The sequence below is a fragment of the Orbicella faveolata genome, unplaced genomic scaffold (genome assembly GCF_042242905.1).
Source record: "Orbicella faveolata isolate gen_17 unplaced genomic scaffold, um_ofav_v1 contig_25, whole genome shotgun sequence".
In the NCBI taxonomy this organism is placed as follows: domain Eukaryota; kingdom Metazoa; phylum Cnidaria; class Anthozoa; order Scleractinia; family Merulinidae; genus Orbicella; species Orbicella faveolata.
The window spans coordinates 3,361,663-3,378,872 of record NW_028301553.1 but is presented as its reverse complement, the minus strand read 5'-3'; the positions used below and the strand labels follow the sequence as shown (position 1 = coordinate 3,378,872).

Sequence of the window (17,210 nt, the reverse complement as noted above, 5' to 3'; positions counted from 1 at the left end):
GCCAATTCGCCTGCAGATACCGTAGAATGATCGAGTGAACTTCAACTGTGGAAGGCTTGGTTAACTAGTCTCATTCATGACAATAGATACTTAGCTTTTCCCATGAATATTTGCATAAATACTACTCGAGTGTCAACTGATCCGTGCTTGTTTGCATGTGATTTTCGTGAGCATAAGCGTGGGTGAGCGTGTTACTGCGTGCTCGTTAACCTGCGTGGCCCGTGCTCAGATGTGTAAATATCATCACTACATGTGCTTTAGGCGTGAAACTTGAACGTAAAGCGTGAGTATAAAAGCGTGTTCTCAACACAGTTGCGTTATTAAAGAAGACTGATTCGTCTGGTGAAGAGGAATGAACTGCTGTCTGTAGAGGCGGTGAAAGTCGTTTCAATAAACAGTTGCGTGTATATTGTACGACTCTCATCGTTTTTGTGGCAGCCTCGTAAACCCGATCAAAGAAAATTACTGGTAAGAAAAAATGGAAAGACAGTCTTCGAAAAGTATCTGAAAATGAACTTCCGTTCGTTCAAGTCGAGACCATTCTGCTCAAAGCTACTGAGCAGTATTTTCATGTGCTTCTATTTATTATGCTGTGCAAGGTAGTTCTAACTTCTAAATTTAAGTTGTAGATCAAACCCTAGTGTGTGACCATTCAAATGACAGCTATTGACCAGTACGTTCTTGTGGTACTATCTATATGCTCTGCAAGGTGTTTCTAATTTTTAGTTTAGTTTTGCTTTTAGCCATTTTTCTTTGGCAAGAAAACTCGTCATAATTTCTGCTTAATCGGCTAGGTATTACATTTGGATCTGCAGAACTTAGAGAAGACATTAGAGAATTTCTTAACTTTTCAACACTCGTTCGGTGTCTGTTTATTTGTTAATTTGTCTCCTATGCCTCTTGTCAATTTAATAACACCTATATTCAGATGGCAGTGTAACTGCTCTACTGTGATAGGTAATATTATATAAGCACGGAAGCATTCTGAATTTACGTTTTGAAATGCAATTGCAGCGGACCGTAAAATCACGTCATGTTATTAATGTATTGTATTGTACTTGTTCTCAAATGCCCGTCGTGTTTTATCACAGTGTAATACACGGCTTAGGCTTCTTTATTTGTTAAGTAATGTAATGGAATACAATGTAGTGTATTGTAGCGTATTGTACCGAAATGTAAGAAGAGTAAGTATTTAAGTAATTGAGCACTTTTTCCGTGTTCTGTTGCCTTTATCAATAATTCTCAAAAATACGCGCGAATCTAAAACGTCGCAACCGTGTTTACACACTCTCATCTAAACACACTCATCGACCAATGAGAGCGCGTGTAGTAGCTCAGTTATTCTATAATGTATTATATAAAATAGAGGAAGTATTGTATGTTATTATAAGTAGAATAAGAATCGTGCCACATTGTAAGTAGATTATTGTACCTTACTCTAAGCAGAGAGTATTGTATCTTATTAATAGTAAAGTATTTGTACCGTACTGAAAGTAGAATAAATTATTTTAAGTAGAGTAGGTATTATGTTGTATTGTAAGCAGAGTAAGTAAAAGTATTTTTTCTTAAAGTAATGTATCTCTCCTAAAAGTAGTGCACTGTAGAGAAAGTAGTGAATTGTAGAAAGTAAAGTACTGTAATGTAAACAATGTAAGTCATAATGGGTTCTGCAAAAAACATAAATTTCAAAAAAAAACTTTGTTTATTTCGGTAAATCAACCTAGTGGGTGACCATACATTAGATAGATAAAGACGGAACACGAACAAGTTTTCACAGAGAAATTTGCGTGATTCCACTGCTTGCATCGAGCCCCTAAGTAGTAACGCTCGCCTGGGTACTGGGTCATGTTCACGTGACCCAATGAACTCACGCTACCCTGCTTCCACTATATCACGCTCACATGACCCAGTAGAGTCACGCCAACCTTCATAACCTGGCCGTATATGACCACGATCAGATCCAACAAAGCTACTTATAAGAAGTGTTTCAAGTTTGGAGTATCTTAGTAACAGGGCATTTTAGTTTAACTTACTGTCGGGGCAAAATGTCAACGCTTTACACCGAGTTACCATGAACTTCAAATTTTTACCAGTCCCTTCCCAGAGTATCAAGGCCGTCCCCACCTATGAGCGACCCTTCCGCCAAAAAATTGGATTAGGGGAAGGACCATGCAAGGGTGGCCTCATGGTTAGTGCGCCCGTCTCCGGATAGAGCGGTCCGGGTTCGCGCCCTGGTCGGGAACATTGTGTTGTGGTCTTGGGCAAGACACTTTACTCTCACAGTGCCTCTCTCCACCCAGGTGTATAAATGGATACCGGCGAATTTAATGCTGGGGGTAACCCATCCAGGGGGGAGCAGAAATACTCCTAGTCGCTTCATGCTACGGAAACCGGGATAAGCTCCGGTCTGGGGGCCACTTAGCTCGTACGCAAACTTTGCCTTTATCTTAAAAGAATTTAACATTTTCATGCAAAGTTGAACACAGGAGTTGGATGGTAGAAAGTACTTCCTCGATATTTTTTTCCAGCCGTTTTTGCTGTAGTCTCCTCCGCAGCCGTTTTTTGGGATGTCACGCAACGCTTCCCCCAAAGAAACGGCTGCTCACATCCGAACAACATTCCTTTCACGAAATTAGCCAATCACCGATTCCGTTCCATTTTCAAGAACGTTTTCGCGCGAAATTCGCCCTTTGAAACTTGTCCAATCAGAGAATGTTGTTTATCTTTGTATCCCGTCGTGGGAGATGTCACAAATGAAACCTACAGATTTCCGACTTTTGTTTAGGGACGCCGAAAAACACAGGCGACGCTTGAACGAGCTTTCCATGTAGGTGAAGACTCTTCAAAGTTTAAGCTAATTAATAGAAGCTTTCAACCCAAAAAATTATTGTCGAGAAGGACGATATCTATTTCAACTTAATAAAGGAACCAGGAAATCAAGTAGCTTCGCTCGATTTGTTGACAGCGAGTTCTGAGTGCCGCTCTTTCCTCCTGGTTACAATCTGTAGGAAGTGTCAAGCCCTTGATTGACGTTTACAATACGACATTTCCAGAAAATATATATTCTCTCATTAGCTGAACATAGCGATGAGCACATGAAGGTCTTGTACTTAGGGCTTTCATTGACGTTTTTTTCAGTCCGTCATGATCGTAGCCTGCGAACACCGCCCACTTTTGGCGGCGTGCGGCGTGAAACAAAAGCCAGAAATCCCTCGCGTGTTCGCACCGCAGACTTTTTCGTGCGAAAGCTCACTCACACTTTGCTATTATGTGATTGGTCTGTTCAACAGAGCGCAAACAAACCATAAACACAAAAGGAAAAGAATGTGGTTCGGATGCGAGCAGCCGTTTCTTTGGGGCAGCGTTGCGTGACATCCCAAAAAACGGCTGCAGAGGAGACTATTTTTGCTGTGCAGAAAGTTATTTTTGAAACTGCTCACCCCCCTTCTCTAAAAGAAAACTATTGGCCCGTCTCTTACCACAATATGTTGTTATTGTCATCTAAGGGACTATCCTCATGTTACTCATGTCATATAAAACCAAACTTGCAAAGATAAAAATGTAAATAACAAGCAAACTCGAGATGTTCTCATTTCATATTTACTGCTACTTTCTTTTAATAACCCAAATCATTTTAGTTCATAGAGTTAAGGCGTATCCGACTTAAATTCAAAATTACTCATCTCAGGAAGTTAACACATAATCATTTTAGAATTAAATTCACAGTACTAATAACCAATTAACCAGTTCACATGAGTATAACATTCTGTCAGAACAATTTCCAGGCAGACATGAGCTTTCCACCTGTTAAAATAAAGAACCAGCCAATATTTCTGTTCTGACCAGTATTTCCGAAATGCTTGCAATATTGAATTACAAAAGTCTTACACTATTTTTAAGAAGAACGAGGAGAGGTGACGAATCTGGCGATGACTGAAAACGAGCTACTTGAAACTTCTTCCTTTGGAAAGGATTTCTATTTCGTGAAATTTTTTCCCTTTAGAGGAGACGAGATTTATTTTTGTCCCTTGCGCGTCACGCAACGTTGACAATGTCACGCTCTTCTTCCCATGGAGACGTTTGCGTGACAAAGCAAGTTGAAAACTGAACTAATGTAGTCACGCCACCACATGCATAGCAAAACTAAAGCTCCGCAACAGAAATAATTAACAATAGAAATAATTAACAACAGCACAAAACTATACATTAATCTTCGAAGACTGTTGTCATTTAATTCATATGATGGGAAAAACGATGAAACAAAACCGCAGGAGTCGCCGACTCCCGCAAAACACAGCCAATGTAATCAAAAAAATAACTGCGTATAGTTGAAAAAAAGAACGTCTTCAAATTCATAGAACCATTCTGCCTCCTGAACTGCCAAAATAATCCTGCCCCTCGAGCGATAAAAACAGAGAAGCAGCGATTGCAACACCATTTTGTAATTGTCATCATATAACCATGGAAACAAAGGACAGGTGATGCGCATGACTGGAGGATGTTCCGCTGACCCACTGGAGTGTGTATTATAGATATTGTTTATAGCTTCTCTTTGGATGGGATCCAAATGACTGGCCCCGATTGCTGACGTATAACTTCCTTGGATTTAGTGTAGATTTCGTCGTATGTGTCACCTTGAACAACCGCTGGAAGAAATAGAAAAGAAAACGATCTCAAATTTATTCTTGCAACAAAGTACTGTTCAGTTGACGAGTCACAACGACTGTCCCTTCAAAGTATCATACAGTACCACTTACAAGTACTGCTCACTAGCTTTCAGTTGAATGGTTAAACACTACGATTTCATCCACAAACTTAGAGAGAGTTAGAACCACGTTGTACAGCGTAATAAACGGTACCACACAAAGGAACTGTTCAATAACTTTCATTTGAATGGTCACATGCTAGGGTTTCATACGCAGACTAAAAAGTTAGAACCACCTTGTACAGCATAATAAACAGTGCCACATGAAAGTACTGCACAGTAGCTGTCATTTGAATGGTTACACACTGGGGCTTCATCCACAGACTTAAAAGTTAGAACCACCTTGTACAGCATATTAGACAGTGCCACATGAAAGTACTGCTCAATAGCATTCATTTGAATGGTCACACACTAGGGTTTAATTCACAGACCTAAAAGTTAGAACCACCTTGTACAGCATAATAAACAGCACCACATGAAAGAACAGCTCAATAGCTTTCATTTGAATGGTCGTCACACACTTGGGTTTCATCCACAGGCTTAAAAGTCAGAACCACCTTGTACAGCATAATGAACAGTACCACATGAAAGTACTGCTCAATAGCTTTCATTTGAATGGTCGTCACACACCCGGCCAGAATGATTCAAAATACCGCGACTGAGCTCATTTAAGATCTCAGGGACTACATCAGTGCAGAATAACATGTGATAAGTATGTGCTGTACTTACCTGTGAAGTACTCTCCAAATTCCTGCTCCAGTTTAAGAGCTCTGTCATATGTCTTCTGCGCCTGTTCCTCGGTCAGCCTTTTATTAAGTTCCCGGATGGAATCCACGGATTTTGGTTTTAAAAAGATCGCTATAGGATACAACGTCGCTACTTGAAGGCGCTTGATGGCGTAACCACTCACGTCCAAAATACAATGCTTACTCTAAAGAAAAAGATTTAGAAAACGCAATAAGTTAGAGATAGGAAGTGCACAACCTGAAGTTGAGCTAACATTGCAAGTTTCGTTTAGCATGAGTATCCCCTTAGGAAGTTTTGTTTTATAGACAAAGCTCGGTAATGAACACAACCTTTCTGGTCTCTTCAAAGAAATATCGCATTTTGAGTGATCATGGAGGAGTCAAGTGGAGAGAGACAGCAAGAGGGGGGGGGGGGTGGGGGTGAAGGAGGTAGAAAAACGGCGAACGCATTGGAGAAGAAAAAAATAAAAAAAAATAAGAAATTAAAAAATTAAAGAGGAAGGCGACAGAAAAAACACCTTGCGCTTTTTTCTAAGGTAAAACACACCTCAGTTTTCTCGCGGTAGTCTTTCTTTCACCTTTACTACTGCTCACGTCACAAACAAAGCGACATGAAGCACTGCTAATATTTTACACACAAACGAACAACTAGAAGATGCTACTACCTTTTCGGCGACTTCTTTTACTGATTGCACACTGGTTCCATAAAGATTATCGTTATATTGACCCGCTTCGATAAACATGTGGTTCTGAATTGATCGCTCCATCTCCTCGCGTGATGTCACGAAATGGTAGTCACGTCCATCCACCTCGTAGTCTCTCCTCTCACGTGTCGTATCTGTCACGCAAAGCAAAGCGTGACACGATTATGACGTGGAAAAATTATGTACAATATCTGACCGGTCTTCCAATTATTTGTTTTAGGCCGAGATAGTCGTAAACTTAGGTCGTGACATTACTCTTATAGCTGCCGTAAGCGTAAAACGCAGAGCGAAAGTTGCTTTTGTCCGTACAACGGGACTTTAACGCCTTGGGAAAGGAGGCGGGTGAGGGCTGAAGTGAATAGGCCAATTTCGATAAATGAAAACGAGGTTTAGGGGAATATAACGAAAGAAACTGATTATTCATCCCCCGAACTTGGAAGTGGTTTGTTATATTTTATTGCTCTAAGTCTCGGAGTAAGGGTAGAATTTTAATATATCGAAAATGGCCTATCAGCCAAACACCCACGCTTTGTGTTTCCCATGGTAAAGGCTATGGAGACATTTTTCTACTTAGTTTCTCATAAAAATTACTGTAACTTTCTACAACCAACATGCATGACAAAAGAAACCAAACTAACAAACAAAAGCATGGGTACATACGGGGTACACAACTGCCAAATTTATCCGGGAATTCAGAGATGAGGTCATCATTAATCCTGTCCTTAAGCGGCCCCAGTACAATTACAGGTCTGGTGTACTGTAACTCGTGTTGCACCACAGCCTCGTACGACAGAATGTTCTCCTCAGCGCGTGCGCTGTAGCTGCTTTCACTGTCGCTGGCGTTTGATGTGTAGCTTGGTTCTACGTCGCTGGTCGTCTCATTTTCGGATTCTTTCTTAAAGAATGGCAGCTTCTTGGAAAACTTGAAACTGCGCTTGCGGCCGGCTCCCGAGCCTTCATTGAATGAAGTCTGCAAAGGACAAGACTGGCAATGAAACGCTACGTAACCTGGTCACAGAAGAATCAGGTTTACAGAGAATGTGTTGGTAAAACCAAGGGAACCATAACTTCTCTTTTCTTTTCTCTCGATAAAATACAAATTACATGAAGCAAGACTTTCAGTCCTCCATTCCCGCTGAACTTAAGATATGGCAATGATATCAAAAACACCCGGGCAAAGGCCTCTTAAAAGTATTCACCTTGGTCTTGTTTTCCTCGCTGTTTCTTGAAAATTTAACTGTCTTCATTCTTGACTTTTCTCTTCTCTCGACTCTGCAGAATACGTTAAGTTTATTTTACTTTATAGCTGAAGCTAGTTCCAGCTTGGAAGTTTGTTATTGACGTTCTAGAAACGGACAGAATCTAATTTGACGGGAATGATTTGAATCAGATTTCAGTACAAACTCGGTACAACATCAATTGACTTTGGCTAATGTCAAGTTAATGTACCATGGTTGCCAAAGACATCATTTTTCAAAATTCCCTGACTTTTCCCTGATAAAAATAAAATTTTCTAGACCAAATAACTACAAAATGTCAGCTCTACCGGCAGCTTTCAGCCTCAACTTACAGCCGTCCTTTCCACTTGTTTAATAAGACTGATTAGTTTTCAACAAATTTCCCTTCTTCATAAGTGTAAATATCATTGAGATCACGATGACCCCAAAGTTTCTCCTAGCCTTCAATGGTTTTAAATCAGCCGTGTTAAATTATCTCAATTTTCCCTGACTTTTCTTCAAATTGTCAATTTCCCCTGACACAAAATAAAATTCTTTGACTTTTCCCATACTTTGAAGAACATTTTTTTCCCTGACCATTTCCTGGCCTGTGGCAACCCTGTGTACTACTTACCTTCTCTTACTGGGGATGACACCTCTCCCCTCTTCCTCCCCCATAGCATTCAGTCGTCTCGCCTGCCACCACTCGTCATCACTGGCATTGGTCACGTGAAGAATATCGCCATATTTGAAACTGAGACCCTGGCTGGGGAGACCGCTGTCCTTCGTTTTGTCGTAGTCAAACAGGGCCCTGAACAAAAAGCATACAGTTGTTATCTCCTTCTACGACTAGAACTGTACGCACATAAGAAGGATGTTTTGTAGGAATATAGCTTGCTGTTTTTTTGAATTCAGTTCATCATTTAGGGCAATTTCAATTGAGTGACCAAAACCAATGTAATTACTTTAGTCAATCACAAAGGACGCAGACAATACAATGAACGAATCAAAACTCGCAGTAATTACATGTAGCTGACGAAAAGCGCGGGAAAACGTGAGAGCGAGTCATGATTGGTTTTGATTTTACTTCTGATTGGATTAAAAAGTGGCGCGAGATTTTTTTTCAAGCGTAGTAATACAAAACCGGTGACTTTTCGACACTCAAGTGAAACCGTTCTAAAGGCCCTGTCCACACTAGGACGAAGAAATTTGAAAACGCAGCTTTATTTCTACGGTTAGGCCTGCCTCCCACACTAATCCGTCACGGAAACGGAGCTCTTCGAAAACGCTATTTAAATCAGAGGAATTTGAAAACGCCGGCTTTGCGTTTTAGTGCGGACGGAAAACATTTTGAAAACGAGGCTGTGAAAACACCATTTTCAAATGTGGCAATCCACTCACGGAAGAGGATATTCAACAAGGCGGCCGGATGACCCGCAAACCGGGGATATAGAGCACAGGCGACACGTCATATGACTTTTCTTAAAAAAAGAAAGTTTATCACACCATAACATGTCTAACATCTGTTCTCCGCCCACACACGGGTTTTCCACGTTCAGGGAATGCGTCTGCGAGGGTACGGAGCCATAAAACCACAACAAACGTGAAGGGTTTCATTCAAACCAGACAACAATAACCTAATATTACTTTCCCAGCATGTGGCGAACTAAAAAACCCTCAAGAGACACTACCTTGTGTTAAATTGTTGTTGGACTCTCAACCCTGTTCAGCGATATACATTTTGAGGAAATCCTGGTCAAGAAATTGTCTTTTGTTTCATCTTCTCTAACACCGACTAATTCAAAAAGGTCAACATAAACTGTTCAATTGTCAGTGATCGGCGAAGAGTTTTTAAGGTGCTAGAAGAGTTTTATTTCCCATCAATCTAAGACTGCTAGCAGCCGAAAACAAGATGGGATAACACTTCTTGTATTAAACACTGCCAGATTTTCACTAGTAAATTTTAAGACTTAGTTTACCAAATCGCTTGAAATTCTATACACGGAATACTTAAAATAGAACTGCTATTGCGGATAAATTAGTATCAACGACACTCTCTTTTTCATAGGTATATATTTTATAAGAATATCGTGGCTGAAGTTTGCGAAATTCTAAGAATATCTTAAGAATAAACCCGAGGCTGGGATTTCGAAAAGAATATAATTTTGGGTGTTGAAAGTTTGTATATACAATACAATTATATGTTTTTTTTATCTAAACGCTATAAAGTTATTCCTTTCTCTAAACGGCAAAACCAGCCAAAACACACACACACATAAAAAAAAAAAACAGCACTAGCCGTATGTTCAATGCTAATAACATTTCTGCAAGAAGTTATGTGCTTCATGTCAGACTTAAATGCCTGAAGGCTGGCTCCAAAATTACTTTAACACCATCCATACACCAAATACATTCGAAAACCGAAACGTCATACACTATAATCTAGGAATTTTCACAAATTTAGGACATTTTCGGCCTGAAATCTGCAGAAAAATAAGAATGTTCAGCCTCGGCCGGAAAAACAATATTCTAATAGAGTATTTCAGACCTGAGCAAAATTCCCGAACCGATCCTGCATATATCAAAGTCATAAAAACAAGAAAGGAATTGTAATCTTATCAATTTATATCACAGCTTACATAGGTAAATTTGTTCCCAGGTAAATTACAAAGACACTAATGTCCGGAAATAACCGACGAGAAGGAAGTACATTCGGCAGAAACGCAAATAACTTGTTACCGATGGAATCTGGACGATAATTCTTTGCTTGATCCAAGCGGGCTTCTAGTAATTTTCAAGTGTATTTGACACATGTTCTGATTAAAACATAGCAGGGGGGATATTAAAAACATCACGCCTTTCGAATGCTAAGTAAATAACGCAACAGGAGGGAAGTTTTGGGGAAAAGTCACGCCAAGAATGTACAAATCGCAAACACACCTTTCCACAAACCCGCTGTAGCAGCAAATGCTTTGTACACTTAACTCTCAAGAGAGGTTCATTTTAACCAAGATTAAACTGAATAATCTTCCGGCGAAACTCTTAGGACATTTTAGTTCCCAAAAATAGGTGTAAAACATAACAACATTAATATCGCTTGGATCGATTTCAGGAGAAAATGGCGAATATTTCAGGAATGCCAGTGACTTCTCATGACCGTCACATCATGCGCGTGGTTTCATGCGACATGTTTCATATAGTGATTTGTAATTCAAACTCAGCAAAACCACTCGCTTATGAATCGCCTGGCGTTCCTAAAAATTCCCACGCACTCTTCTCGAAAGCAGAAACATCAGGGTATCTCGGGGGAATACGTCGAGTGAAATGAACACCACGAGGCGAGAGACAGAAATCAGAATGATGATTTCAGCGAGGCGTGCTATTCACCAACGAGGAGTTCAAATATTTACGCTTGTTACTTACCTAACATAAAGCTGTCGCTTAACAGAAGTACGAAGAGTTCCCGGACTGCCACTGTTCATCATCTTTTCACGAATATCGTGAATTTTCGCTTCAAACTGGTTGTATTCTGTAAGAAAAAGACAGAAAAACAAGCGATTATGATAACTACGCGAAGAGATGGCAACCACGCGCTCACATCGGCAGACAAAATAACTCTACAAGAGCGATGAACTCGCTACGATATGCAAATTGTTTAGAATACTCGCTCTTTACGTACATTTACACATAATGTAGACTGGTACATCAATTAACAATCGCCTGGAATACCCACTAAGACTCTAAAATCAGATTTACGACGATAAACGGACAAGCAGATTACCAAATGTAACGCAATATTCGTTTCGTAATCAACGCGTCGAACTTTCAACCCGTCGGCTAATTTACAATCCAATATTGTTATGTCGCGTAGGAGCTGTCCAACTCCATTGAATGGCGGCGATTCCACTTTTGATTTCACGACTTTCACTAGTTATCCACTTGGAGTTTCCGCGATGACAGACGAGTGTAACCAGCCATCTTCAGCTTAAGCGAAAATCGAATCGCTTTCTTGTATTCATATTTAATGGAGCGTCAAGCCGCATTGTTCCTGGGTATCCTGTGCGCTATTGTGTGTCAATTCTCAGCAGACCGCAAAATGCTCCAACGGAATCAAAACAAAACACATTGATCATAAATATCCACTGTGTAAATAAATCCACTATTTACAATGGCGCCTCTTTTTTTCGCGTTGCCACGACATGACCGGAAAAAACATATTCGAATCTTCCGCAAAATGAAAAATTTGCGTCCTCAAAAAACGCCAACTTGATTAATTACTTTCCTTTTATATGCACGCTACTAATAGCATTCCAAATATTCAACATTTAAATTATATACACTTCAGAGAATTATTCCAGTGAGAATTAGAGTGACATTATTTCGGCAATTAAGATATTTCACCAGTCTGTCGAATCGGAAATGAGAAAAGTTGGTAAGGGTCGTAGAAAAGCATAAAATATTCAAATATGCAAGTACCAAAATTTACCACAACGTCGAGACATCAAGAATATTTTTATCTTTTTTAAACGTCTGGTCGATTTTTGACGCCTGGGATAAAATAAATCAACACCGCCTAATCAATTCTGGAAGCAAGCGAAATAATTTATTTATATTTGCAACGATACCTTTTTCCCCTCGTAAATGAAATTCGTGTTTCGCTTTAAGAAGTAAACTACTGAAAACCAATCCAATAATTTGGGAAACAAACGCTAACTAGACGTAAACTCTTACAATATAGGTTTTCGCTTCGTGTAAAAACATCGCACAAACATAAATGAAATAATTATATAAATCCCTCTAAAAATAAACCAATCTCACAAAAATAAAATAAACCATTCGCGAATAACATCCGCCAACACCTTCACGGGCTAAATTACGGACACCATGTGCGATATTTATAAACATTTTTGCAGGAAGTCGACTTGAAACAAATCAAATATATCCAAATGGTATAGTACCAGTTGAATCGACGGCTAAAGCATGAAATAAGATTTCCGACTTCTGTCGAGTTTCGATCACTGTTGTATTCTGGAGTCATGTTCATGCGAAGGCGAAGATGGAAGAAAGAAAGCAAAAAGCCGAGCAATATCACGATTGAAAACTGCGTATCTATATTCCCGAGAGACGTGAAAACTTGTCAAGAAGGTACATCTAATAATCTAAGAGAGAAAAAAAATCTATTTAATTCTTGCATTAATAAAATTCATTTTTACAAACCATCTTACCCGTATAAATTTAAAAAACCTCTCAGTCGGCGAAGCGGTGGCGTCGTCTTTTTAGAGACTCTAGAATTCAATTTATCTTTAATTCAGACGACGGGTAAATTAAAAACCCTGATAAAATCTAGAACACGTTATAAAACTGAAACATCACAAGGCTTCTCTTACCTTCTGGTTTATACTGCGCTAAAATCGCCACCGTGTTACCGGCGCCTTTCAAGGCAGCTGCTGCTTTCTCGTGTGTCGCGTTTTCCAAATCCGCATCATTCACCTGAAGGAAAAAAAACATGAATAAAAAGCCGTTTTTCTCTAGTTTAGGAATTTAATCCTATTCTCAGAATGTTAAAATGCTCAAACTAAAGTTCAATTCACCTCCGTCGAATTTCCAAATTGAACTCGAATGAGTCATCTTTCAGAGCTGCTATTTGCAAAATTAAGATTTATTGTTGATATATCTGGTTTCGCTATTTATAATTCATCACCCAAGTCGTCAGCAAGGTAGCACCTCTTTCACGCCAGCAATTAGACAGAATGATTTAAGTGCGTCCAGATTTAAATTTTAATTGGAAATCGTGAAAATATTAGTCCTTGTACTGAATTTTAATGAGGATAGGATGCGCAGATAAGGAAAAAACTAAATAAACGACACAATATCCTTTTCTTTGCACTTAAAAATCGCATCCACATAAGCGCTGTGATTTTCTCAGATGTCCAATTAATGAGAAGTTTTGGAGAGGAGTGCAATTTGTAGCAAAATGGTTTTAAGATTGAAACGTTGAAAAACCGGCCTTTCACGAAGAAAAGATGTGAAGAATAAAAGAAACAATACTTGGTGTATTACCAATGTTATTAGTGTATATTGCTGTTTCATCTTTTATAAAATGTTTGTTCAGTACAGCAATATTTGCTCGTCGTTTACATTTATTAAACAAGTTGGTCGTAAAGGAAGATATCACCCATGCTAACAAAGAGAAAAGCATTTCCCACCCACGTTACCAAAAAACGGACAGAAGTCTTCCTGGCGAAAATCAAACGAATATTGAGAGCGAATGAAGCAAAAAAAAAAAAAAAGAAAAAAAAGGAGACGAAAAAACCGGTATAATCACAAACATAAATACTGCTAGAAGTGAACAAATGAGAAAAAGCCCAGGGAAGGATTGGTTATAGCTTTTCACCTGATTGGCTGAGACAACATCACCTTTGCCCTGATTGGATCAAAGTAATCACAGCCGCAGAAAAAGGCGTGTACTCAGCAGAAAGGCGGGAAAAGATCAAACTACGCTTTGCATCTGATTGGTCATGGTGGACAAGACATGATCTTTTCTTCGATTGGTCAGAGCACTCTGCACGCGTTCAACAGTTCAACAAACGAAATACTTTCGCCAGAGCGGTTTTGAATTGAGTGTCGAAAGTAATCAGGCAATTTCTTTGGTTTTGGTTTCGGTTTAACTACTTTTTGAGATTGGGTGGGTAGCCTAATTGGAAAGTAATCGGTTTGGTTTGGTTTTGGTTTTATGACACTCAGTTTCAATGCTATTACAGCGCCATCTTGAGGTACAGAGCAACGTTTCAGTTCAGTTCCAGCCTCTGACATCGAATAAGTCGTTTATTTTACGTCTTAAAAACGCGCTTATATGCACTTGACTAAGAAACTTAACAGGAGTATTCCTAAAAAGCGTGGTGCTGAATTATTATGCAGAAGATTTTTTTAACCAAATACAAAAAGCGACCAATGCAGTACATCCTACCATAATTGTGGTTGGCTGCATATTGGTAACGTAACGGAAAACATGGTCAACATTGATCTCACCGATAGAATCTGATCTCCTCTTCTAAGTTCTCCGCTCAAATCAGCCACGCCTCCAGCCAAAATGAAAGAGATAAAAATCCCTTCACCGTCTTCGCCTCCAACAATGTTGAACCCGAGGCCTGTGGGTCCCTTGTTCAAGACCACCTTCCTAGGTTCCCTGTAGAGAAATAAAGACAAATCCATCACAACAAGAAATTTTAGATTTTTAAGTTACAGAATGTTACTCGAGTGAGTGAGGCAGCGTCCACAGTACGCCTGAGAAATTTGAAAACGCAGCTTTATTTCTACGGTTAGGCCTACCGTCCACACTTATCCGTCACGGAAACGGAACTTTTCGAAAACGCTCTTCAAACCGGAAGAATGTGAAAACGTCGCCTTTTCGTTTTCGTGTGGACAGCAAGCATTTTGAAAACGGCCTCAAGATAATGAGGTGATTTACCTGACTGAGTTTTCCTCTCGAACACAAATCCAAAATGACCGGTGATTGTTGCGTTTTTAAATTCCTCAGGTGTAGTGTGGACAGAAAACATTTGATGCGTTTTCAGGGTGAAATTTCTGTTTTCAAATTCCTCCGGCGTAATGTGAAAGGGGTCTTAGATTTTGACTGGCAGACTGCTTGTGTTCTCACCTGGTAAAACCATCATCCTCTGGCACTGCAGGCGCTTGTGGTTTTCTCGGCAAACTATTTGTTTGTTCACTTGGTGTGAATTCTTCTTGCACGGGTGGTGAGGGCTGTGTTGGTTTCTCGTCCCTGGGAGGAGATGGTGGGGGAGGTGGACCTGTCATGAAATGAACATAAGCCACTTCAGTGCAATCCTTGCTTGCATTTTTTTAAAATTAAAGCTGCTTATGCAAAACTCAGTCTAGTCGGATGGTTAAAAGTTTTGCATGAGGTGCCATGATGTCAAATTTGTGATTTCTTGCCTTATTTTACTGGAAAGAAGAATCACGGAGGCTGATGTAACAACCGAGCATGTGCAAAATAAACATTGGAAGCTCATTGTTAAGCCAAAGAGCTGTGACAGTTCTCTTGTACTCACTCAAGTGTTTCATCAGCTTATGTCGATGTTGTTTTTCTGGAAGATTGAGCATCTGTATGAATAAGATGTCTGTAGTTAATGGTTGAATGTTAGAGAAAATGCATGGTATTTTCTTGAACACAAGGATCCAAAACACTGTATGTCATTTTAATGAAGTGTCCTTCTTATAGAAATGACTGTAAACTACATTTCAACGCAACATGAAGGTCTTCTGATCATTTGATAATAATGTGAACCTTCCTAAGCAGACCCATTCACTGACTGACTGACAGATGCACGGATGGATGGATGGATGGACTGGGCGAGTGAATTATTTCTTCCCAAACTAACTGCTATAACTCCCTCTAGCTACGCTATCGCTCGTTGAAAATGTAGTGTTTGTGTGTGGCTACAGATTGTGTGTGGCTACCTCGCAGAGGTTTGACGGTACATTGGTGAACCACTTACTAGAATTGACAACCTCTTGATATTGTGGGGGAGGTGTCACTGATTCAGCATTCATCATACCCACTCTGGCTACAACGATCACAACTTTATTCTGTGTCTTCTTCAGAGTGGCAACAGCATCTTCATGTGTAACATCCTCCAGCGACGTGTCATTAACCTGCACGGAGGAGAAGAGACTAAATGTTAAGTCATTTCCAATCCCAAGGATAGAAGGAGAAACAGACAGAGGGCTTGTTACTACCAGCGCATCACCCCAGTTCAAGAAGCATGAGGTTACTTAGAGCAATTTTATAAACAACGGTTTGCAAGTGTGCACCAACAATTGGCCAACTTATACACCTGAGTGGAGAGAGACACTGTGTGCCTTGCCCAAGAACACAACACAATGTCCCCGGCTAGGGCTCAGCTTGGAGTGCTGAATCCAGAGTTTAGCACACTAAGAGTTAGCGCACCTCACTTTCCACTGCAGAAACCAAATACTGCACTTCTTCGTCTAGTAAACTGGTGGTTTTAGCAAATCACAGAACCAGAACCCATAGAGCTTGGAAGTCTAACATTGTTCAAGACGAAAATGACTGCAGAAACTGCTAGCACACTAACAATTAAATTCTTGTTCCAAGAGACTCGGGCCTGGGGCCAGTGGAAAGTCTGCGATTCACTGACTTCTTATTTCTCAAATCCGATTGGCTGACAATCGAAAATGAGCCCACTGTGCATACCAGCCAAAGGTTGCCAATCATGTTGCTGACTAAAATGACTGCCGTATCTGGGGATGAGGTGGAGTAAGTGGAGGCACCATGGCCTCACGGTTAGTGCGCTTGACTCTGGATTGAGTGGTCCATGTCAAAGCCCTGGCTGGAGACATTGCGTTGTGTCCTTGGGCAAGACACTTAACTCTCATGACGCCTTTCTCCACCCAGGTGTACAAATGGGTACCCGTAAATTTAATGCTGGGAGTAACTTTGCGATGGACTGGCATCCATTCAGGGGGGACTAGAAATACTCCTAGTCGCTTCATGTTACAGAAACCCAGATATGCTCCAGCCTAATGGGCCACTTGGTTCATATGCAGACTTTACCTATCTGGGGATGAGAATGCAGGAACAGGAGCAGCCACCCTACTCACCCTGACAATCTTGTCTCCAACTTGCAGTCTGCCATCCATTTGAGCTGCGCCACCATCAATTATCTTGGTAATGTAAATGCCGTCATCATCGGGCACATGCTGATTTCCCTTTCCCCCTGCAATACTGAAACCAAGACCTATACAGAAAAGAACAAAGCAGGCCTCAATAAACAAAGATGCTAATGGATGCCCACCT

General features: G+C 40.2%; 1 protein-coding gene across 2 annotated transcripts in view; it reads right to left on the bottom strand.

Annotated features, from left to right (window-relative positions):
* Positions 1–3,586: 3,586 nt before the first annotated feature.
* The window catches only part of LOC110052798 (disks large homolog 1-like), a 28,722-nt gene continuing 15,098 nt past the window's right edge, over positions 3,587–17,210 (bottom strand). For both annotated transcript variants that reach the window (XM_089293227.1, XM_089293226.1), the window contains 12 exons: positions 17,015–17,151; positions 15,889–16,045; positions 15,030–15,180; positions 14,402–14,558; positions 12,760–12,862; positions 10,796–10,901; positions 8,007–8,183; positions 7,355–7,427; positions 6,816–7,125; positions 6,117–6,289; positions 5,435–5,636; positions 3,587–4,646 (listed from right to left, as the gene is read on the bottom strand). In XM_089293227.1, coding sequence (XP_089149353.1) covers positions 4,540–4,646; positions 5,435–5,636; positions 6,117–6,289; positions 6,816–7,125; positions 7,355–7,427; positions 8,007–8,183; positions 10,796–10,901; positions 12,760–12,862; positions 14,402–14,558; positions 15,030–15,180; positions 15,889–16,045; positions 17,015–17,151 — 1,853 coding nt within the window. In that variant the 3' untranslated portion in view covers positions 3,587–4,539. The remainder of the gene's footprint in view (positions 4,647–5,434; positions 5,637–6,116; positions 6,290–6,815; positions 7,126–7,354; positions 7,428–8,006; positions 8,184–10,795; positions 10,902–12,759; positions 12,863–14,401; positions 14,559–15,029; positions 15,181–15,888; positions 16,046–17,014; positions 17,152–17,210) is intronic.